The 24,561-nt window shown below is 39.4% G+C and overlaps 1 protein-coding gene across 1 annotated transcript in view; it reads right to left on the minus strand.

Annotated features, from left to right (window-relative positions):
• Window positions 1-24,561, minus strand: part of LOC103516054 (WD repeat-containing protein 47-like) — a 39,517-nt gene that overhangs the window by 4,461 nt on the left and 10,495 nt on the right. Inside the window, exons 8-10 of the mRNA XM_026828567.1 lie at window positions 23,876-24,095; window positions 21,295-21,425; window positions 16,775-16,972 (exon numbers count right to left, since the gene is read on the minus strand). Of these exons, the coding sequence (XP_026684368.1) occupies window positions 16,775-16,972; window positions 21,295-21,425; window positions 23,876-24,095 (549 nt within the window). The remainder of the gene's footprint in view (window positions 1-16,774; window positions 16,973-21,294; window positions 21,426-23,875; window positions 24,096-24,561) is intronic.

Consider the following 24,561-nt stretch of genomic DNA (forward strand, 5'->3'; position numbering starts at 1 on the left):
AATTAAATAAATAATAATAAAAATGCTCCCGGGGGCTTCGCGTGTTCGCTACGCGGGGTTGCGTATACGGTCGCGCTGCGCGCTCCCGGGGCTTCGCGGAGTTGTCCATGGGGTCCACCCCCCGGGGGCTTCGCGTGTTCGCTACGCGGGGTTGCGTATACGGTCGCGCTGCGCGCTCCCGGGGCTTCGCGGAGTTGTCCATGGGGTCGCGCTTCGCGCTCCCTTGTTTACGGTCGCGCTGCGCGCTCCCGGGGGCTTCGCGGGGTTGTGCAGGGGGAAGCATGGGGTCGCGCTTCGCGCTCCCTTGTTTACGGTCGCGCTGCGCGCTCCCGGGGGCTTCGCGGGGTTGTGCAGGGGGTGCATGGGGTCGCGTTTACGGTCGCGCTGCCGCTCCCGTTCGCGGAGTTGTGCATGGGGTCGCGCTTCGCGCTCCCTTGTTTACGGTTGCGCTCCCAGGGGCTTCGCGGGGTTGCGTATGTGGTCGCGCTTCGCGCTCCCTTGTTTACGGTCGCGCTGCGCGCTCCCGAGGCTTCGCGGGGTTGTGCATGGGGTCGCGCCTTGTTTACGATCGCGCTGCGCGCTCCCGGGGGCTTCGCGGGGTTGCGCATGTGGTCGCGCTGCGCGCTCCCGGGGGCTTCGCGGGGTTGTTCAGGGGGTCGCGCTTCGCGCTCCCTTGTTTACGGTCGCGCTGCGCGCTCCCGGGGGCTTCGCGGGGCCAAAAGCGTTAAATGCCAGGATAGTTGGTGCCAATGATAATCTTGGTTGTTGTTGTTGTTGTTGTTGTTGTTGTTGTTGTTGTTGTTGTTGTTGTTGTTTTAGCGGCTTTAGCTTTCGCCGTATGGTAATGGCATAATAAAGAGAAGATATCTTTTTCAGTTTTTCTATCTTTTTTTTTACATTTCTAACTTTTCTTATCTTTTCTTTTCTTTTAATACCTAAATAAAATTAGAGAACCTTTTAAATTTTCAATGGAAACATAGAAAAAGATATAACATTTTTGAAAATAGAAACAGCAAGAAGTTATACTATGAAAATAACGCGAAATTCGTTCAGAAATGCCAAAGTACCAGTAACAGTTATCGAAAGTCGAGGTATAACAAAGAAAACAAAGCTCCAGTACCAGAGGAGACTTGGCAGAAGAAATGAGAAGCAATATATTGAGAAGCACCAGAAGAACAGATGGTAAATGCGAGTAAGAAACCTTCTAAGTAATGAATCACAGAGAATGATACAGAAGATAGACAAATTCCTTTTTGAGCCGTCTTCCAAGCTTAGTAGACTAAGCTTAGCTAAAACTGTTCCATCAACAAAACTGTGTACATTGTTGCTAATTTCCATTTTAATTGTCTTGTACTTTACTTTATTAGGTATTGCAACTGTTACAATTTGTTCCGACATTTATACTGTGATACTGTGTCTATTGTTGTAGAAGCAGATATCAAGATATTTATGTATGTCCTAAACCTAAAGTCTTCAGCAACGCTTACACTAGCGCCTGTAACAAGTCTTACTTATGTGGACTTTAGTCGACGCGAGTACGCGATGTAGCGTCGATCGACTTCGGTCGATATAGACCTCTGTTGAGCAAGGATTTACAAAATAAGGACAAACATCCTCGGAATTTAGAGGTTCCAATTTTATGATTCGATTCGCAGTGACCAAAATCTAAATAAAATTATCCAACTAGGTTCGACAAAAATTGGATTATCCAAATCCAATTTGAGGTCAGTTACAATGTCCTTTTTATAAATATTCGAAAAACTGTTTATTTAATTGAAGTTCAAACTTAAGAAGCGATTAAAATTTCGCTAAAACGGAGCGGTGCGTAACTGTATATCCCTCACTTAAATAAAAATCAAATATTTCATTCCATTTTTATTAGGCAGTTCTGTGAATTTAGCTATTTCTTAGGGCTTTAATGGCAGGTTTCTAAAATGGTTAGCTCTTTCACCAAATCGGTCTAAATCGATAAACTCCAGTTCACATAAAATCCGCGCAGTTTTAACGGCGTGACGCAAAAAACAGGTCTTTTCGAGCTATTACTGGACACTAGGAACTTGGAGTATTGATTAAAAATCAATCAACTGATGTATAACAAGGTCTATCTATCGATCTATCAATATAATTATTCATCTATGTATCTCTATTTCAGAAGTCTTCTAGATCGAACAAGAAACAAGAAGACCGCTAGTGCTAGATCATCGAGTGATCTTCACTCTTGACAACTCTTCAAGTTCTTTAGTTTGGTATTGATTAAAAATCAATCAACTGATGTATAACAAGGTCTATTTATCGATCTATCAATATAATTATTCATCTATGTATCTCTATTTCAGAAGTTTTCTAGATCGAACAAGAAACAAGAAGACCGCTAGTGCTAGATCATCGAGTGATCTTCACTCTTGACAACTCTTCAAGTTCTTTAGTTTATTCAAGTTGGTATGTATTACGAAAGTACTAAGTTCATACCCGAATTCATACAACGACTATATTTTTCAACTTTTGTCTCTTTCCCTGAGATATATCTCAATTGGGTTAAATATTTTCACCAGACATCACTGATCACACAAGCACAGCCAGTTTCCTGGATAATTTACCACCCGGAGTCCGGGATTTTAAATCGTCTACACGCCCCACCTTTTATCCTGAAGGCTAACTCTTAAAATCGTTCTTCAATATCCCAAACATGAGATCACTTCAGTTTTTGAGTACTTTAGTATCCAAATAAGAGTGAGTTTTCCAAAGTTTGGGGTGAGATTTCGTTCAAGTTTCGTCCGTTCCTGATTCAAGTTTCGAGACCGTTTCACCCCACGGAATGTCAAAAGTGAATTAACTAGAGGGTCCAGAATTTTACATCTTCTTCACAAGCATGGAATACCCCAAGTTGCACCCTAAAGGCAACACGATACTCATTTGCGGCCATCTTTACAATCAGAATTACCAACGAGCCAAATGGATCGTGGAGAACATCATTAGAAAGCGTCTATTCCAAGTGTTCAAGTCACCGTATGTATGCGGCTTGTACGAAGCGGACTTCCGACAGCAGCTGTGGTGTTTCCAACACGCCATTGGTGACTAGAAAGAAACTGTTTACAAATTAATACCAATTTAATAAAAGAAATTAACCTTATAAGAAGAAAATAAAGAAGTTATTTAAACATGAAAATTTCTAAAAAAATCGAAGAAAATAACTTTTAATAGATATTTTAGGAAGCTAACATTTTACGGTGATTTATCTGATTAAGGTATTTTTATAACTTTTAGTTTCAAAAAGACCTAACTATTCTTACAAATTTATTAAATATCTATTTTTCATTTCAATAAGATACGTTTTGTTAAAAACAATAAATGAGCGGATGAGCGGATTTAAATTGATTACCCAAAAATTAATGATGATTATATAAACCAATTTGTTAATTAGAGAACATGATAGTTTTTACTCTCTGTTAAATTAAAAACTAAAAATTGGTACCGGATACCGGATAGATATTTGTAGGTATTATTATTTTTAGATATATTAGTTTTTTCAAAGATAGCAATATAATTTATTAGAGAAACAGAATTGTAAAATTTACAGCAGAAAAACGAAACCATATAAAATCTCAATCGATGTTAAAATTCAAACTGTTTAGATAAACCCAAACGATCCGGAGATAAGAAATACCTACAGTGTCTTCAGTACATGACAGTATCCTTGCAGCATGAATAAACACAAAAAGTACAAAATACAGGATTACGTAGAGTCACCGAGGAATACCAACTTGTAATACACGAAGGAATACCAAAAGAACACTGTAAAAATAAGGATAAAGAATGCAAAGTTTGGAAAACAAAATATTATGTCTTTAGCGGTTAAGAAGATATAACACTGGAATACAAACGATCCTAAGAAATGGTAAAAAAAAAGGGGAAAAAATGTCGAAGAATTAAATAAAAATGTTACAAAACACACCAGGAAAAAATACAAGTGGAACAGCAAGTAAAGACAAAACTTGTTGCAAGAAGACATAACACTGGAATACAAACAATCCTAAGAAATGGTAAAAAAAGGGGAAAAAATGTCGAAGAAGTAAATAAAAATGTTACAAAACACACCAGGAAAAAATACAAGTGGAACAGCAAGTAAAGACAAAACTTGTTGGAATGTTATGTGCGCGAACAAATAATTGCTTTATTAATTAAAGACATCAAATACACCAAAAAGTACACCGATGGACCAAAAAACCCGATGCTATCACTACACGGAACGAGTCACGCTAGAAACCAATTGTGTGTACAAAGTAATCCATACACACCGTGCAACCATAGGATCAGACTTTGAGACCAGCACAATCATAGAGAAAGGGAGAGGAGAGCTTCAGAATCATACATACAGGATGGGATGAAGACAGCGGGACCAGAGGCTCCAAAGCGGGACTGTCCCGCCGAAAGCGGGACGTATGGTCAGCCTAGGCATCACAAATAAAAAAGATGAAAACCTAAGATTATTATTTTCATAAAACCCAAGATTATTATTTTTTTTCCCCTACAGGTGATGGTGTTTATTAACGGCGCCTATATCGGGGATGACGAATGTCTACGCCACTTCCTCAACCTAAACTTCCCCGTCAGTGAAATCATCCCGGGCCTAACCTCTCCTCAGATCCTAGAAGCAGGCCAGGCTGACTTTCTCGCCCTAGTGACTGCAGATACCGGCAAGAGATACGCCTATCTAGATATAGGGATTGATGGGACCTATGCGGGATCTTTGGTTATACGATTGTATGCCAATTATGGACCAAAAAACCCGATGCTATCACTACACGGAACAAGTCACGCTAGAAACCAATTGTGTGTACAAAGTAATCCATACACATCGTGCAACCATAGGATCAGACTTTGAGACCAGCACAATCATAGAGAAAGAGAGAGGAGAGCTTCAGAATCATACATACAGGATGAGATGAAGAGAAAGAATACCAGGATAGGCCAAGAGAAAACATGAGGATATGACAGACTTCTAGGAAAAGATACATTTTTCAGGCAATTTCGTCCGCACAACGCTCGAGGAAAAACGAGACTGTACGTACATCGCGTAACAATTTTTCCCAGGGCAGTAGAATCCATTGAAAGGTCATTTTATTTCGAAACTCCAATATCTCAACAATAAGAATGTACACACAATTTATGTAAGGTGCTAAATGTGGGAACTTTCAAAATACTAATTGAAAGAAACCCCTATGTTGTGTAGGTCAAATTTTGTCACATTTAATCAAAAATTGTGATCTCAAGATCTCATAAATCAGAGAATGATTAAAATGAAGTCCTGATTCCGCCTCTTTGTCACACTTTTTTCGGGAACTCTAACCCTTATGAGGTAACTCTAACCCTAATGTTTCTAATGAAAACCTCATATCCTCCTTATCATATTCACCTATTCCAGACGGCATTCCCGGGTATATCGGCACCCAGGTGCACCGAATCTGCAGCCCCAGTTTCCTTCAGGCCGGTGTACAGAATGTGGCGGCATCACAAATAATTAAAAGATGAAAACCTAAGATTATTATTTTCATAAAACCCAAGATTATTATTATTTTGCCTACAGGTGATGGTGTTTATTAACGGCGCCTATATCGGGGATGACGAGTGTCTACGCCACTTCCTCAACCTAAACTTCCCCGTCAGTGAAATCATCCCGGGCCTAACCTCTCCTCAGATCCTAGAAGCAGGCCAGGTGTCCGTGTGTGTGTGTGTCTGTCTGTCTGTAAACAAAATATCTCGAGAACGGTAAGAGCTAGAGACTTCAAATTTGGTATGTAGCTGTAACCATCTTTCAGCTTTTGATATTGCACTGAGAAAAAAAACTTTGGGTGAAAGAACTTTAGCATTGGGTTATTTCGGCAATCAGGGGGTGATCTGAGTGTTGGAATGCTTTATTAAAGTGTCCCGCTTCCTGATATCACTGATATGTATAGAGTTTTTTGAAAACAGTCATTTCCAACACCCTACTTTTCATCTCTATATAGGATAAATTAAACCATATTTAATTTATCCTATACAGAGAGGTTGTTTATACAGAGGTTGTTTAACCATATTTAATTTATCCTATACAGAGAGGTTGGTTGTTTATTTAATTTATCCTATATCCTATACAGAGAGGATCACAACGACAGAGAGGTTGTTCGGGCTTTTCTTTGCACTTCTATGACAATAATTAAAATGCTCTTTTATGACAATAATTAAAATGTACTTTTATGACAATAATTAAAATAATTGTCTTTCAGAGTGTCCCAGATGAATCCGATGAAACCTTCCTACGACGCGATTTCAAGAAACTCATAGTGGATCACTTTAATCAGCTTCCCCTACCGGTCCTAGACAAAGTCCATCCTAGCGATGTCCCTAGTGATCATCTACTTCTGGACCGCTATGCTAAAGGTCTCCAATCTTTGGTCATTATCGGGGGTTAAGTAGCAGAGAGAATGCTCTGGGCTTTAACTTCGCCCCGGTTTCAACTTCTTCTTCTTCTCCTCCCTCTAGTCAGTCTAGTCCTTTCTCACTTTTTTACTTTCCTTATCCTATAGGAAGGAAAGTAATGTAATCGGGTCAAATTTTCGATGGTCAGTTTTTAGTGTCAAAACACGTGGTTTTCAGCTATATCGACAAAACGGTTAGAGATATTGTAAATGTTACAACAGAACACCCAAATAAGCACCATTCAATAGGATAAGGAAAGTCGTGTGATGTTCACACCAGATTTTTTAATGAGATTCTCCTGGCTCCTTAAATAATATGCATTTTCTTACGCACTGAATTAGATACGTAGGTCGCTAACAATGAAAAATAAGTTCTATCCTATTCATAACCTCAGTTATTCTCCATACTCAGTTAGACTGTTGTTGTAGCGGCTTTAGGTTTCGCCAAATGGCAATAGCAGAATAAAGAAAAGATGTCTTTTTGTATCTGCTATACACCGGGGTGATGGTCTCTAGCTCTAGCCATGTTAAATAATTCGCATATTTAATAGTGTACTGTTTAAAAGACAGAGGTCCCCAGACCATAATTAGGAAGCTCTGAAATTGGAATGGAAAGCAATGAGGACCAAATCTCATGCCCTGCAGAAGAAGTTAATTGTGTTGGACAATCTAATTCTTTTCGCACCCTAAAACAGGAGCCAGGAATGACTTTCTATTGCATCTTCAGAGATACTGTGCCAAAAATAGAATTATGAGATGATAGGATGATGCTTATTGCTAAATTAACAAGAACATTCTACAAATTACCTTCGGACTACAAAATTATATAATCTGTTGTTGTAAAACCCGTGATGGTTTTCGGTCTACACTACAAGTAAACTTTCAAGGATTTCAAGAAGACATAGCATGAAAATAAAGAGTAGAGGAACCACTCATCTAGTTCATCTACTCGTAGTCCTAGCTCTCTAACAACATGTTGTGCATAATATGTTATTCTAATATTTATTTCTACATTCTCCAGCAAGCTTGTGACAACATGAACAACAATATCTTGTCTCATTAAATTCCAGATTTATGAAGATGTGTCAGTCTGAATCTTGCAGATGTATAAATTTATCACATTTAATTTTACCAAGTATTCTTTTGGAATACATAAACACATTTCCTAGTAGGATGCCTATTTCCAGCAGGATTACTTCCGTATGAGAAGTTGAGAGGATGTTAAAGACAATTCTAGTGGATAGTTGTCCAACACAATTCATGTGCTATTAGCTATTACTGCTATTAAGAATTATGTGCGTAAGAATTGTCAGAACATGGTAGCTAATGTCACTTGAGTTGGTTCTTTATTGATATGGATGAGCTAAACAATATTGACGTTGTTTTGTTTGATGGGTTTAATCTAACTGTACAACTGCTAAGGCCACAGTGCACAGTTGGTGAGATCATCGCATCGGGAGTATCAGGACAAGACGTCATTTCTAGTTTTCCTCCACTTTGGACTGCTTATAAGGAGAATTTCCATCCACGGAGATGTTGGATGACATGAATTTCCATCGGATCAAATGTTGGATGACATGAATTTCCATCAGATCAGATGTTGGATGACATGAATTTCCATCAGATCAGATGTTGGATGACATGAATTTCCATCGGATCAGATGTTGGATGACATGAATTTCTGCCAATTCGTTGATACTTATCACGTTATCATCCAGTAGCTAAATGACTGTGATCTTGGGAAAGTAGCAGAGTTATTGAGGACTATTAAGGAGGGGGCATTTTGATCCTCATAATTTTTAGAATAGTGTTACTAGCTGAATTCCGTTGCTTTGCTCCGGAATCCCGCTAGTTCTCCCTCAAATCTTGGCCATGGGTCACACAATCTTTACACTTTTTTCTCGGTCTCCCTCGTCCTTTTCTAGCCCTCCCCAAGGTCCCATTTTAATCCCAGTCCCTGACTGGTGCAAATCCAGTCTACAGATTATGAAAAACATGGTCCAGCTTTTAATCAATAAATCATAGTTATTTATTAGGACTTGATATTCAATATTTATTGGGGCTCACGATATTGCTTTAGGTATTTATTAGGACTCGATATTGCAATGTTCACGCTCCTAGGCTTGAAAAAACTAGAAGAGCGACACCACGCCCCTATGATATCTAGAATACATAAACACATTTCCTAGTAGGATGCCTATTTCCAGCAGGATTACTTCCGTATGAGAAGTTGAGGAGATGTTAAAGACAATTCTAGTGGATAGTTGTCCAACACAATTCATGTGCTATTAGCTATTACGGCTATTAAAAATTATGTGCGTTAGAATTGTCAGAACATGGTAGCTAATGTCACTTGAGTTGGTTCTTTATTGATATGGATGAGCAAAACATTATTGACGTTGTTTTGTTTGATGGGTTTAATCTAACTGTACAACTGCCAAGGCCTTTACGAGGTTTTTACCTCCATACGGCCACAAGCTAGTTATCCCACAGTTGGTGAGATCATCGCATCGGGAGTATCAGGACAAGACGTCATTTGTAGTTTTCCTCCACTTTGTACTGCTTATAAGGAGAATTTTCATCGGATCAGATGTTGGATGACACGAATTTCCATCAGATCAGATGTTGGATGACATGAATTTCCATCAGATCAGATGTTGGATGACATGAATTTCTGCCAATTCGTTGATACTTGTCACGTTATCATCCAGTAGCCAGTAGCTAAATGACTGTGGTCTCAGGATTTTACTCGTAGAGCTGAGAGCTGATACAATGTAAAGAGTTGTTTATAAGTTTATGTTTAGAACTTCGCCATCTCTGTCTTCCGACCAACGAGTGTGCAAAGCCAGCTTTCCCGTCTATGTCATATTACTTGATAACTTTAACGAGTTTCTTGTTGTGACAGTCCAACGAAAGATGACTGTTATGACTAGAAGGACCCTCGGCCACCATAAAGAAACATCAAGTTAACCTATGACCTGATCTAACGCCCCATCGTCCTTTCACATATGTTTAATCTTTTGTATCCAGGGCCGTACAGAGAGAGGCTATTCGGTCCTGTTTGCCCCGGACCTTCAAGGAGGCCGAAACCAGCAGCCCCCCGAAAGGGAAATATGAGTAGGTAAACAATTATTGGTAAGGTTTATATTAGACACCCCACGTATTTAGGTATTTACGTTAGTCTTACCGTCATGTTTAGTTGGATACTTGGTCTTTTACTTTCCAACTTGAGTTTTATCTACATACATTTGAAAACTTTTTCAGTGTCTTCATCCCCCCGATTTTCATTATCAGCCACAATAACACAGCTATAGGTATTTATTAGGACTCGATATTGCAATGTTCACGCTCCTAGGCTTGAAAAAACTAGAAGAGCGACACCACGCCCCTATGATATCTCTGTTCTGATATTGGATAGAAACGTATACCTGATATTTGATATCTCTGTTTTGAAATTGGATCATATTGGATAGAAATCTAAAACCGACACAATATTTTCCAATTAGATTCTCGGTCAACACGGGAGCACCAGAAAGTAACCCGTTTGAATAGTTGCAATCAAAATACGAATGCATTTTTTTTTTTTTTTGAGTGGCGAAGAGTACCTACTAGAAAAGTAGTTACCTAGAAGAGTACCTACTAGAAAAGTAGTTACCTAGAAGAGTACCTACAAAAAAATGTACCCAAAGTCTTGATCTTCAAGATCCCTCGTGCTCGCTACTCAAGCTCAGACCATCGGAACGTGTGGCGGGAAAAGTTTGAGATCTAGGCCTGGCAGACCGTTTGAGAGACCTGTGTCTGAAGCTCTTTCTACCAGACACACGGTCCGACAGAACGCGTCAGACCTGGGTCTGACAGATGGTCCGGGCCTGAGTGGCTGACATTGGACGAAACAATAAACCTGGGCTCCTTCCACACCCGGAGTCTATTTACAGATAATTTTGAAAGTGAAAATGTTGTGGTATATGTCTAGAACAAAATTTGAGCAGTGACGTTAGGACTTGTCATAACATTGACCGGTTCCTCAAAAGTGATGGCCGCCACATATTGGGTACTACAAGCGACTTCAGATATTTTAATAGATCGACATTTTTGATTGCCGTCATGTCACTCACCAAATTTCGGGAGAAACTGGTCTCTGCTGGACTCAGACCAGAGTAAACCAACTGGAATTATCTATTTCTCAAAAAATATCCTCAATAATACATATATCCTCTTGTGCTAGTACATGTTTTTCGACGAAATCAAAGTTGTAGTTTGTACAGGACCAAAAAGTCCAAAAATGTGGCCTTGGTTGTTCGGTTTGACCGACTATTTTGTAAAATCCAGCATACCAAGAGACGCACCAAAGTCAAGAACTCAACATCTCTTCCGTTATTGAATTCCTTACGCCCCATAAAGTAAGTATTACCACATCAAACTACCAAATTCATCATTCCATATTTGGGCATCTGAAGTGACAATATTATGACTACCTGAGTAAAGAGTGATAAAATTTCATGGACCATCATTCCATGTATGTTAAACAAATGAGAAACAACATACTTCGTCCATTTCATAACGCTGTCCCATTTCCATTTGCAATTACGGAGTTCGTAATAGAGATATACACAGACAATAAAAAGGCATTTAACATTATAACTTCTTCACAGAGCAATTATCCCGATTTAAAATGGTAGCACTTCAAAGTTATGACTCTAATGCCACACTGATCCCGTACAAAGGACGGGTCAACCACTAGTCCTATAATAAGGAAAGTGATGTAATCTGCTGAAATTTTTGTCGACAATACTGGATGAGCCAATTTGTCACACAGCTGACCAGCTCCCAGTGACGTTCAGATCACCCTGTATACTCCATGGGACCAACACAGGAACCACAAAGCTCGGCCTAATCAGCTGGAATTAATATCCCAGAATACACCATCCAATATAATTAGTGCCCCATCTCTGCATATATGAAGTCATTAAAATTATAGATAGTGACTATCAAATTATAGGTAGCATCAGGTAATTACGTTATTGGAATTCAACTGTTGAAAGAAATTTTGAGTCGAAAATTGAGGAGATTGTACAATCCGTGTGAGTTTGCATGAAAGAAGAGATAGTAAACGGTGGTGATTTGAATAAAATTAATGTTGAATTTGTACAAATGATCATGAAAAGATGAGTAAACGGTGGTGATTAGAATGAAATTAATGTTGAATTTTTAAAATGATCATGAAAAGATGAATAACTTTGAAATGATTAGAACTGATGTTGAAATGTTAAGTTGAGTGTGCTACCTCAAGTTTTATGACTTGACTTGGAATCGAACCACCAACCTCCAGATCCGAAGTCCACCGAGCTAACCACTACACTTGTCACAAATGTCGTTCCCTGCTTAATGCACTACACTAAATTTTATGACTTGACTTGGACTCGAACCACCAACCTCCAGATCCGAAGTCCATTATAATATAAAATTATTCATAAATGCTTGTCACAAATGTCGTTCCTGCTTAATGCACTACACTAAATTTTATGACTTGACTTGGACTCGAACCACCAACCTCCAGATCCGAAGTCCACCGCGCTAACTACTGCACCACTGAGGTTGGTGTTGGTTTGTTGTATAATTTACCTTTTCGATGGTTGCCTCATATTCCGATCTGGACTGAGCAGGGAAATTAAATGTTTGGTCTCCTTCTTACACTGTTCACTGCACAGCACGAAGGAGGGTTGATAGCGTCGAAAGTGTTTCGACATGGCTCAAGAGATCACCATGGAAACTAGTAGAAAATTCACAAATCCCGATATAAAAAACTCGATTTTAGAAAGAAGCTAGTAGAAAATTCACAAATCCTAAATTGAAGAACTTAACTTCAGAAAGAAACTATAATTATAAAATTATTCAATTAAATTTTATTGTGACATGTCTGTTTGAGTTGTACGCTGTGTCATATGGCAACCCAGACTCTGGGCAGCTCATCAATAAATTTATTGATTGTTTCTCTCTAAAATTCACAAATAACAATATAAAGAACTTGATTTTATAAAGAAACGAGTAGAAAATTCACAAATCCCAATATAAAAAACTTAACTATGTGTTCAAGTCACCGTATGTATGCGGCTTGTACGAAGCGGACTTCCGACAGCAGCTGTGGTGTTTCCAACACGCCATCGGTGATGTGTTCTGGACGAGCCGTTCCGAGGTAAGATTTCGGTAATTATTCAGAAGCCACGACAATGAAAAGAAAGCTCCTTTTCGTGTTTAACCTAACCCTATGATAACACTGGTCACTGCTCATTTGTGACAGCTCCTTTTTGTAGCAATTTTAAATTGACGTGACTTCTTAACCAAGATTTCTATCGGGAAGTGGAATAGAATAGAATATACCTTGTTCATACTGCCAGAGTGTTTGTCACATTCCTAGACCTGGATTAACTCCGAATAAGTTTGCTGTGTCGGTCGAACGGGCAACATTTCGGTCCGATTACGCTAAAAGTAGGACTACTGATCTGATTCTAGATTTTATTGTCTAGTATTATTATTTTCTTTAACCCATGTATTTTTGCCACCTTCCGAAAATGGTGATTATTTAAGTCCACATAACAAGCATATTTCAAGGTATCCTGAGAAATACAATTACTGACCGTTAGCTGTTAAATCAACACTTGCATTAAATAGCATAATAATACAATCTATTTCAATACAATCTATGAATAATGATAATATCTTAATCAAGGTCTTGTTTAAGCTACTGCAGAAATGCAGCATAAACAAGGTAAATATAAGGTAAATTGCATCTGACATTCGAGTCAAAATGTAATTGGATTGGTATAATTTATTCACCAAGATTAATATTTAGAATTAGACTCTTAAGGTGAAGGCAAACACTAGGCGAGGTAAATGCTCATTACCCTCGGCATTTTCTACCACCTAATTGGTCCTAACCTTAGAGGAGTTAAGAGAGGGAAAACAGATCGGGAGGTACTTCGGTTGTTTGATGTTCCGCCCGGGTTGGATGGTATCTCCCAGGAGAATATGTCGCGGTTATCTGACGATTTGGGCCGTTTGGTGATGGAGGCCTTAAGCAAGGAAATTCGAGTGACGGGTGAGAGTAGCGAGGGGAGGGGAAATGAGAAGGAAAAGAGGGGAAATGAAGACATTCTGCGTGATGCGCCAAGTGAAAATGTATTGGGAGATGATGAAAATGAAGAATCAAAAGAAAACGTGGTGATGGTGACTGAAAGTGTGCAGAATGAAGAAGAGATTCAAGAGAGGAAATGAAAAGGAAGGAGCTAATTAGAATAGTATTACGATACAAGGGGAATGTTAATTAATGTTCAAGGACGGTGAGAGTAACGAGGGGAGGGGAAATGAGAAGGAAAAGAGGGGAAATGAAGACATTCTGGGTGATGCGACAAGTGAAAATGCATTAGGAGATGATGAAAATGAAGAATCGAAAGAAAACGTGGTGATGGTGACTGAAAGTAAGCAGGATGAAGGAGAAGAGATTCAAGAGAGGAAATGAAAAGGAAGGAGCTAATTAGAATAGTATTACGATACAAGGGGAATGTTAATTAATGTTCAAGGAAATATGGAAGTGAGCGACAATTTGAGCAAAAGAACTGTTAAGATGTTTTTCCGATATTACTTCTAAATCGTAGTTGAGCCTAGAGAGATTTTTTTTTTAAGAGGTTTGGCAGAGGGAACTGTAACTGCTATGGTCTTATCGTCCCGAAATCGAAGAGAGAAGGAAGACAGGATAGGGGATATTGAATAGAAAAGAAATAATAAAACTTTATATTTGCCAGCCTAGTTAGCTTAGTTGGTAGTTCGTCTGCCTTGTAAGCGCTAGGCCGCGGGTTCGATTCCCGCCCGGGGCGGATTTTATCCTGATGAAATGATGTTCGTTCTCGGAACGGCTGGCTTTCTCCTATCCTGTCTTCCTTCTCTCTTCGATTTCGGGACGATAAGACCATAGCAGTTACCCGCGGCCTAGCGCTTACAACTAGAGAGAAAAGTTCCCCTCTCCTGACTCCTGACCAAGGTGTACCTACTACTACTACCTGATATTTTCATAAATCCAAAACATAGGATGAAGGACAATCCTTAAACCGTGTGAAAAGCGCCCTGTCAATATCCACTTATTGTGAGTGATACATATGCGAATTTACCTACCAAATCCTGTCTAAAAATAAAATACCTACATGGTGGTCACAATTAGCAAGAAAACTATATCGTAGGAAAAGAAGACTTCTATCTTTGAAACACACCTCTTATATTTTATTATTGAAGTTTTACGAATTAGGGAGGTTTCCCTATAGAATTTGCACGAAAAAGGAAATTACCAAGCTTGCCCATCACTTACGCTCAGACCGCCAAACATTCGGATACTATGTGGCGGAAAGCTGACGGTAGACGGTCTGACATGCCTCGGCGAGGTGGTCTGTCAGACGATTTGAGCGTGAGTGGTTGAAATAAGGATCCAAAAACCTAGCTTAATTTGTGTGAAGATGTATCAAACTTCACCAAAATCAAACAAATTGTACGGTAGTTTGCGAGGCTAGTAGTGGTTACAACGTAGATTTAATAGATACCTACCTGACCCCATCATCTACAAGATAGATACCTACATAAAGATTGAGATACACACCTACATGAAGATTGAGCAACTAAATGATTACATTACAAGTGCTGCATCATAGAAGCCTATACTTATAATCCTAGTTGTAAAGCCCGGTATACAAGTTGTGACGATTATATCAACTTAATAGTCTTTCAAACTTAGTCTTCCGACAGATCGTTGCGTGTACGAGATATTTACGCAAAAATCACTCGTTCAGACCTTCGATTTTCGCAAAATATCACCTAAATTTGCATCGATTGCATCGGTATATTCAACGTGCCCTCACCGCTGGCAAGTTAAACCTTAAAACGGAGTGAAGAGAAGTCCGATTCATCAGATTATGACCAAAATGGTGATGGGGGGGGGGGGACTGATTAAGGATTAATAGAAACTAAACCAAACCTTGTGAGTTCACCCCGTAGAAGGAGTTAAAATAGTTGATTGACTGCACAACTACACACATCTTCATATATGAAAAACATTTCAACATTCCTCAATTTTCATAGTATAGTAGGTATTCCTTGTAGGCAGAATCAACACACCATGACTATTATAGGCATAAGCATATGCGTTTGGATACAAAATATCAACAGGTCTCCAATTACAGGGTTAGTAATACCTAATACCCTAATAGTAATAGTGCATATGAAACATCAACAGGTATTGCAGGTATAATAGTGCAATGAATCTTCCAGTGGCACACATATGCAAAAAACACACTGTTATCGTCTTGTACAGAGTCTAACAAATTATGGGTACAGCAGTTTGTCCGCCTAAATTAATGTTTTTATTTATTTATTGTAGAGGTTCAAGGGGAAGAATGAAGTTTGGTATGCTGACAGACATCTTAAGAGGAAGGACTTATGAACAAATGAATAATGATGCCCAAGATCGAGAAAGCTGGAGAAGGTTCTGCTATTATATATATAGAGGTTCAATGTCCTATATAACTCTTAAGGCCTTATTTAATTATTGAAATCCAAGTATGTATAGCCATCCTAGTTAGCTTGGAGCACAGTACCTTGTAAGTGCTAGGTCGCGGGTTTAATTTACGTTCGGATGTTCAGAATGTTCCAATTGTTCCATACACACCCTTTATGTCTATTATTTGTGTGCACTAAATACCTACATGGGATAGTACACACAGAGTACTAATACACGGTAATAGACTAATAGAGTTCTTGCGTAAATCCTGTTACATTGGATGAATGTTTTTATGAATGCCCTCAATTTATATCGTATATACAATGTGCAAGGATTGGTGAAGGTTCTTGCGTAAATCCTGTTACATACATCGCTTTTTTACTTTTTTTTATGAATGCCTTCACTTTATATTGTGTATGTAATATAATCTGCAAGGATGGGACGTATCGGTGAAAGTGCAAGTGGTGAAGCAAAACGATTTGAGAAAAATCGCCCAAAATACAGCCAACTGTAGAACTCATTGGAGCAAAAGCCACAGTTTACACTCGATTTTTGGCGCCGACCACAATCCTTAAAGGGGGGGAACTTGGTTTAAGTTGAACTGATTGGATTAAGGCAGAGATTCCAAATCGGGGAGAGGGAGGGAGCGTGAAGGCAATCATTCAGATAATCTGATTGGTTGATTTGAATCTTTCCTTTGAAATTTATCCAATCAAAAATCAAATTGATCTCAGATTGTGGTCTCGGCCATTAGAAGAAAAGGCCCATTCCAAACACTCACCTGTCGTCCATGATTCTCGAACTCGAAGACTCCAGAGTGGCCGACTTTTGCATCCGGTTCTTAGAACGCTGATACTCCTTGAGCAAATCACCCTGGTCGTAGGTGGCAGGGTCCAGACTGGGGGGTAGGGTGTCACTGAGTACCACTGTGGTAGCGGCCGACATGTTCTTCTCCGAGAGGGAATCCCGCCTTGAGGATCTAGGAACACATTGAATAGAAAAGAAATAATAAAACTTTATATTTTATTATTGAAGTTTTACGAATTAGGGAGGTTTCCCTATAGAATTTGCACAAAAAAAGGAAATTACAAGCTTGCCCATCACTTACGCTCAGACCGACAGACATTCGGATACTATGTGGCGGAAAGCTTGAGACTGTCATACCTCGGCGAGGTGGTCTGACATACCTCGGCGAGGTGGTCTGTCAGACGGTTTGAACGTGAGTGGTTGAAATAAGGATCCAAAAACCAAGCTTAATTTGTGTGAAGATGTATCAAACTTCACCAAAATCAAACAAATTGTACGGTAGTTTGCGAGGCTAGTAGTGGTTACAACGTATCTAGGGGAAGATAAATTTGATGATGCAGTTTGCATGAAACTAGTTTGACTCGCGTCTTCTAAACCCAGTGTAATAATTATGCTCCAATAACATGAGTGGAATAGTGAATCAGTGTTCAGTCAGTAGTTTCTAGATCACCTACATGGATTTAATAGATACCTACCTGACCCCATCATCTACAAGATATATACCTACATAAAGATTGAGATACACACCTACATGAAGATTGAGCTACTAAATGATTACATTACAAGTGCCCGACAGATCGTTGCGTGTCCGAGATATTTGCGCAAAAATCACTCGTTCAGACCTTAAATTTTCGCAAAATATCACCTAAATTTGCATCGGTATATTCAACGTGCCCTTGCCGCTGGCAAGTTAAACCTTAAAACGCAGTGAGAAAGAGAAGTCCGATTCATCAGATTATGACCAAAATGGTGATGGCAGGGGGACTGATTAAGGATTAATAGAAACTAAACCAAACCTTGTGAGTTCACCCCGTAGAAGGAGTTAAAATAGTTGATTGACTGCACAACTACACACATCTTCATATATGAAAAACATTTCAACATTCCTCAATTTTCATAGTACAGTAGGTATTCCTTGTAGGCAGAATCAACACACCATGACTATTATAGGCATAAGCATATGCGTTTGGATACAAAATATCAACAGGTATCCATTTACAGGGTTAGTAATACGTAATAGTAATAGTGCATATGAAACATCAACAGGTATTGCAGGTACTAATAGTGCAATGAATCTTCCAGTGGCACACATATGCAAAAAACACACTGTTATCGTCTTGTACAGAGTCTAACAAATTATGGGTACAGCAGTTTGTCCCCCTAAAATAATGTTTTTATTTATTTATTGTAGAGGTTCAATGTCCTATATAACTCTTAAGGCCTGAAATCCAAGTATGTATAGCCATCCTATAGTTAGCTTGGAGCACAATACCTTGTAAGCGCCAGGTGCTAAACCTTTATAAACGAGAAAATGTTGTATTAAACCGCCTTAAACGAAAAAATGAGCTGGTCCCTTGGATTCTCGTTTATCCAGTAGTAGGTATTCCTTGTAGGCAGAATCAACACACAATGACTATTATAGGCATAAGCATATGCGTTTGGATACAAAATATCAACAGGTCTCCAATTACAGGGTTAGTAATACCTAATACCCTAATAGTAATAGTGCATATGAAACATCAACAGGTATTGCAGGTATAATAGTGCAATGAATCTTCCAGTGGCACACATATGCAAAAAACACACTGTTATCGTCTTGTACAGAGTCTAACAAATTATGGGTACAGCAGTTTGTCCGCCTAAATTAATGTTTTTATTTATTTATTGTAGAGGTTCAAGGGGAAGAATGAAGTTTGGTATGCTGACAGACATCTTAAGAGGAAGGACTTATGAACAAATGAATAATGATGCCCAAGATCGAGAAAGCTGGAGAAGGTTCTGCTATTATATATATAGAGGTTCAATGTCCTATATAACTCTTAAGGCCTTATTTAATTATTGAAATCCAAGTATGTATAGCCATCCTAGTTAGCTTGGAGCACAGTACCTTGTAAGTGCTAGGTCGCGGGTTTAATTTACGTTCGGATGTTCAGAATGTTCCAATTGTTCCATACACACCCTTTATGTCTATTATTTGTGTGCACTAAATACCTACATGGGATAGTACACACAGAGTACTAATACACGGTAATAGACTAATAGAATACACAGTACAATAGTAGAATACACACACAGTGTAGTACGGTAACAGAATCTTTGTTATCGTGTGTGATTGAGATGTTCGTTCTCGGAACGGCTGGCTTTCTCCTATCCTGTCTTCCTTTTCTCTTCGATTTCGGGACGATAAGACCATAGCAGTTACAGTTCCCTCTATAAAAAAAAACTTTTTTAATTATTGAAATCCAAGTATGTATAGCCATCCTATAGTTAGCTTGGAGCACAGTACCTTGTAAGCGCTAGGTCGCGGGTTTAATTTACGTTCGGATGTTCAGAATGTTCCATACACAATTACACACCCTTTATGTCTAAATACATGGGATAGTACACACAGAGTACTAATACACGGTAATAGACTAATAGAATACACATCAGTACAATAGTAGAATACACACACAGTGTAGTACGGTAACAGAATCTTTGTTATCGTGTGATTGATTGATTTACCCAGTGCATTCGATCGGACAATACACTCAGGCTGCGCGGTATGCAATTTGTTTCTCACGGGAGACTTGAGGATGTCTTGAGATAAGTTCAAGTTATATTATCCTACATCAGAGATCACATAACTCTGCCACTACATGGTAACTAGATAGTAATTTGTGCGGCTTACAGGGTGCTGTATTTTCCCCCCATATTGGATCCCCCCCTCGGTGGTGGTCAAGACGCTCGCCTGGTAAACAGGAGGGCGTAGGTTCAATCCCAGAAAAAGCAAGGATTCGTATCCTCATTTTTGTGAGAATTTAATCATAACAATAGTAGTAGTCTAGTGCTGGAGTATTTTGACCACGTAATAATAGAGCTCTAAGGGTTAGGTGGTAGAGAATGCCTCCACCGTCTACCTCGTCTGATGGTTACCCCTTCCACCCAGGAGTCTATTATTTATTACTATTATCTTGGAAATTTGTTTTTCGTCCCCGACAATTTCTAACACAACTCTTCCATGAGAAACAGAAAAAATTGATATATTTTCCCGCTCCCCCTTTTCTAACTGTCCAAACAGGTTACAACCACCCTGTATACAAAACATATGTGGTATGTGCTATGCTGCTAGGACCTACATAGATTGTGCATATTTTATCCACAATGCCAGATGTTTGATATGGCGATACTTTCTTTAGGAAGTTGATTTCTATGCATTGTGTTTACGATTCGGAAGATACTTTAACATTCACTGTTAGAGTATTTAATTTAACTTTTAACATTCACTATGAAGTATTTAAATATCAGGGAATAAAATAAAACAGCATTCTTTCTTTTCTTGATTTCCGACCGTGGTACATACCAGGATTACCAGGCAGATGTCAGCCTTCGAGGTGAAGTTAGTCATTCTAGTCTTTCGAGGTTAGTCATACTGGTCTAATGATCAGGAGGTTAGCAGATTCAATGGAGCAGTTGCAGTTGGGTAAACATTATGTATAATACGTCGATTCCTACGTAAAAAGTAGTGGAAAATCCAAATATGAAGTCAAAACTCCGAAAAAGTAACTTTAAAAGGTCGAAAAGTCAATTTTCATTTGCCCATCTAATGAAAAACTTCGAAGAGTAGTGACGTCAGACAACAAGAAATGATGCGCAGAAACTTATGCGCACAAACACATTAATGTGTTGCCTGCGAGGAAACTTTGCTGGGGACAGTTGATGTAACGTCATCGCCTACAGGAGCGTATACCGTGACGTCAGATTTCACGATTTACCGGTATTTTTTAAATGGATTTATCTCGGGCTTTAGAAGTCATAGAAAAAGGAAAAATCTCTAGTCCCTCATATTTTCTGCCTTTTACTTTGAAAACTCACCTGAGTCAGCGCAACTGCTCTATTCGTCTATTCCCGAGTTCTATTCCAAGGGATGCTGGTGTTCATTTTCTGTTCCCCTTTGCTGCTTTATCAAATGTTTGGTCCCTAGGGTAAATTTGTTGCACTTTATTACCTACTACCTAGACTACCCACTAGCTTTTTAGCTACAATACCATCTCCTTTGGGAATGATCTGCAATCATCGGCTCTCTCTAATAGGGCTTTCTTACCTCTCGATCAAGTAGTAAACTTTTTCCTGGTCCACTTTTGGACGATTTTCAGATCTCCGATTGCGTCAATAATACATAACTATTTTAACATTATTCCCCCCAATCCTCCTAGCCTTTTCCTATAATAGGACAACCCCATTTTTGTATTAAATACTGAATGAATATCCCACCAGGGCCGGTCTATAACTCACCTGGCAGTAGTACAGGAGGAGGCAGGGGAGGTCTCCTTGCCCCGCGTATGGTCAGGGGAGGAGCCGGGGGGGCTCGGGGGGCACTGGTCAGGCTTGGCATTCAGTTCGGATATGGAGGGGAGACCCCCAAACTCCGGATCTTATAGACAGGACTAGGCTAGGCTTGGATAAACGAAAAAAAGGAAAGTAAAAATTGACTGGGAAAAAAATGTACCTGTGTACCCTACCTGTTTTTTTTTTTTAAGAAGTTTGACAGAGGGAATTGTAACTGTTGAGGTCTTATTGTTCTGAAATCGAAGAGAGAAGGAAGACAGGATAGCCAGCAGTTCCATATTGGATCCCCCCCTCGGTGGTGGTCAAGACGCTCGCCTGGTAAACAGGAGGGCGTAGGTTCAATCCCAGAAAAAGCAAGGATTCGTATCCTCATTTTTGTGAGAATTTAATCATAACAATAGTAGTAGTCTAGTGCTGGAGTATTTTGACCACGTAATAATAGAGCTCTAAGGGTTAGGTGGTAGAGAATGCCTCCACCGTCTACCTCGTCTGATGGTTACCATATTGGATCCCCCCCTCGGTGGTGTAGTGGTCAAGACGCTCGCCTGGTAAACAGGAGGGCGTAGCTTCAATCCCAGAAAAAGCAAGGATTCGTATCCTCATTTTTGTGAGAATTTAATCATGACGATAGTAGTAGTCTATTGCTGGAGTATTTTGACCACGTAATAATAGAGCTCTAAGGGTTAGGTGGTAGAGAATGCCTCCACCGTCTACCTCGTCTAATGGTTACCCCTTCCACCCAGGAGTCTATTATTTATTACTATTATCTTGGAAATTTGTTTTTCGTCCCCGACAATTTCTAACACAACTCTTCCATGAGAAACAGAAAAAATTGATATATTTTCCCGCTCCCCCTTTTCTAACTGTCCAAACAGGTTACAACCACCCTGTATACAAAACATATGTGGTATGTGCTATGCTGCTAGGACCTACATAGATTGTGCATATTTTATCCACAATGCCAGATGTTTGATATGGCGATACTTTCTTTAGGAAGTTGATTTCTATGCATTGTGTTTACGATTCGGAAGATACTTTAACATTCACTGTTAGAGTGTTTAATTTAACTTTTAACATTCACTATGAAGTATTTAAATATCAGGGAATAAAATAAAACAGCATTCTTTCTTTTCTTGATTTCCGACCGTGGTACATACCAGGATTACCAGGCAGATGTCAGCCTTCGAGGTGAAGTTAGTCATTCTAGTCTTTCGAGGTTAGTCATACTGGTCTAATGATCAGGAGGTTAGCAGATTCAATGGAGCAGTTGCAGTTGGGTAAACATTATGTATAATACGTCGATTCCTACGTAAAAAGTAGTGGAAAATCCAAATATGAAGTCAAAACTCCGAAAAAGTAACTTTAAAAGGTCGAAAAGTCAATTTTCATTTGCCCATCTAATGAAAAACTTCGAAGAGTAGTGACGTCAGACAACAAGAAATGATGCGCAGAAACTTATGCGCACAAACACATTAATGTGTTGCCTGCGAGGAAACTTTGCTGGGGACAGTTGATGTAACGTCATCGCCTACAGGAGCGTATACCGTGACGTCAGATTTCACGATTTACCGGTATTTTTTAAATGGATTTATCTCGGGCTTTAGAAGCTTACAGACAGGACTAGGCTAGGCTAGGCTTGGATAAACGAAAAAAAAGGAAAGTAAAAATTGACTGGGGAAAAAATGTAGCTACCTGTTTTTATATATATAAAAGAAGTTTGACAGAGGGAATTGTAACTGTTGAGGTCTTATTGTTCTGAAATCGAAGAGAGAAGGAAGACAGGATAGCCAGCAGTTCCGAGAACGAACCTTGCCTGTTTCTGATAAAGTTCGCCCCGGGCGGGGATCGTACCCGCGGCCAAGCGCTTACAAGGCAGACGCGCTACCCTCCATCCCTCCAAGATAACTAGGCTGACATGGATTCTTACTTTTTACTTTGTGGTTACTGGTTACAGTAACTTCCACACGGAAATTATAATTCCTTTGATTCTGTGGATAGCAGTCTGTGTCAATTTGATTCCTTGGGAAAAAATTGATATATTTTCCCGCTCCCCCTTTTCTAACTGTCCAAACAGGTTACAACCACCCTGTATACAAAACATGTGTGATATGTGCTATGCTGCTAGGACCTACATAGATTGTGCATATTTTATCCACAATGCCAGATGTTTGATATGGCGATACTTTCTTTAGGAAGTTGATTTCTATGCATTGTGTTTACGATTCGGAAGATACTTTAACATTCACTATTAAGAGTATTTACAAAGTTCGCCCCGGGCGGGGATCGTACCCGCGGCCAAGCGCTTACAAGGCAGACGCGCTATTCTCCATCCCTCCAAGCTAACTAGGCTGACATGGATTCTTACTTTTTACTTTGTGGTTACTGGTTACAGTAACTTCCACACGGAAATTATTATTCCTTTGATTCTGTGGATAGCAGTCTGTCTGATATTAATTCCTTGATCAAAATTCATCTTAGGATGTCAGACCAAAAAGTAGGGGGAAAAATAATAAAATTGGTAATTTACCTTGAAGTTCAAATGATCCGATAGGCGGGGTAGCGTCAGGAGCAGACAAAGGTTGATGTGGTCCTGTTTGGTGGGGCAGATCTTTTCGATTTCCGCTAGTAGAGTGACCATTTCGTCCACAGTGGAGTCCATAGCGGTAGATGTGGTGAGGCCGGTAAGAGCCGCAGTTTCCGACTTGATGCAGATCAGCTCGATGAACTTGTGCCGCAGGATGATGTAGCTGCGGAAAACAAACAAAAAAAAATAACAATAATAATAAAATATAATAAAAACAGGGTAAACTCTAGATCAGTTAGTCTGCAAAATATTGGCAAAGAAAGACTGACCCAAGACTATTCTGAGCGCAAGTGCTCTTGAGGTAGTATCCGTGGTATTCAACATGGTTTATGAATCTTTGGATTTAATGTCCGAATAAGAGCACTATCTTTCGAGGAGGTGCTGGGTACGAAACCCGGATGGGGCAGAAATTTTCTGGATTCGAGAAGGCGCGAGGCGGGTAGCTTGTCGCAAACGGAGTTTAAAAACTTTAGCAGTCAAAAACAGTGAAGTTGATTCCATACCCAAATAAACTTCAAAAGTAATAAATTGAGATATATTCTTCAGACTCTTCGGAGCAGATGATACATCCTCACGAAGTTCCTCTCCCACAATTGCGAAAAGAAGTCACGAAAAAACGGATCGAAAGA

This window comes from Diaphorina citri, unplaced genomic scaffold (genome assembly GCF_000475195.1).
Source record: "Diaphorina citri unplaced genomic scaffold, Diaci psyllid genome assembly version 1.1 scaffold1472, whole genome shotgun sequence".
Taxonomy (NCBI): Eukaryota; Metazoa; Arthropoda; class Insecta; order Hemiptera; family Psyllidae; genus Diaphorina; species Diaphorina citri.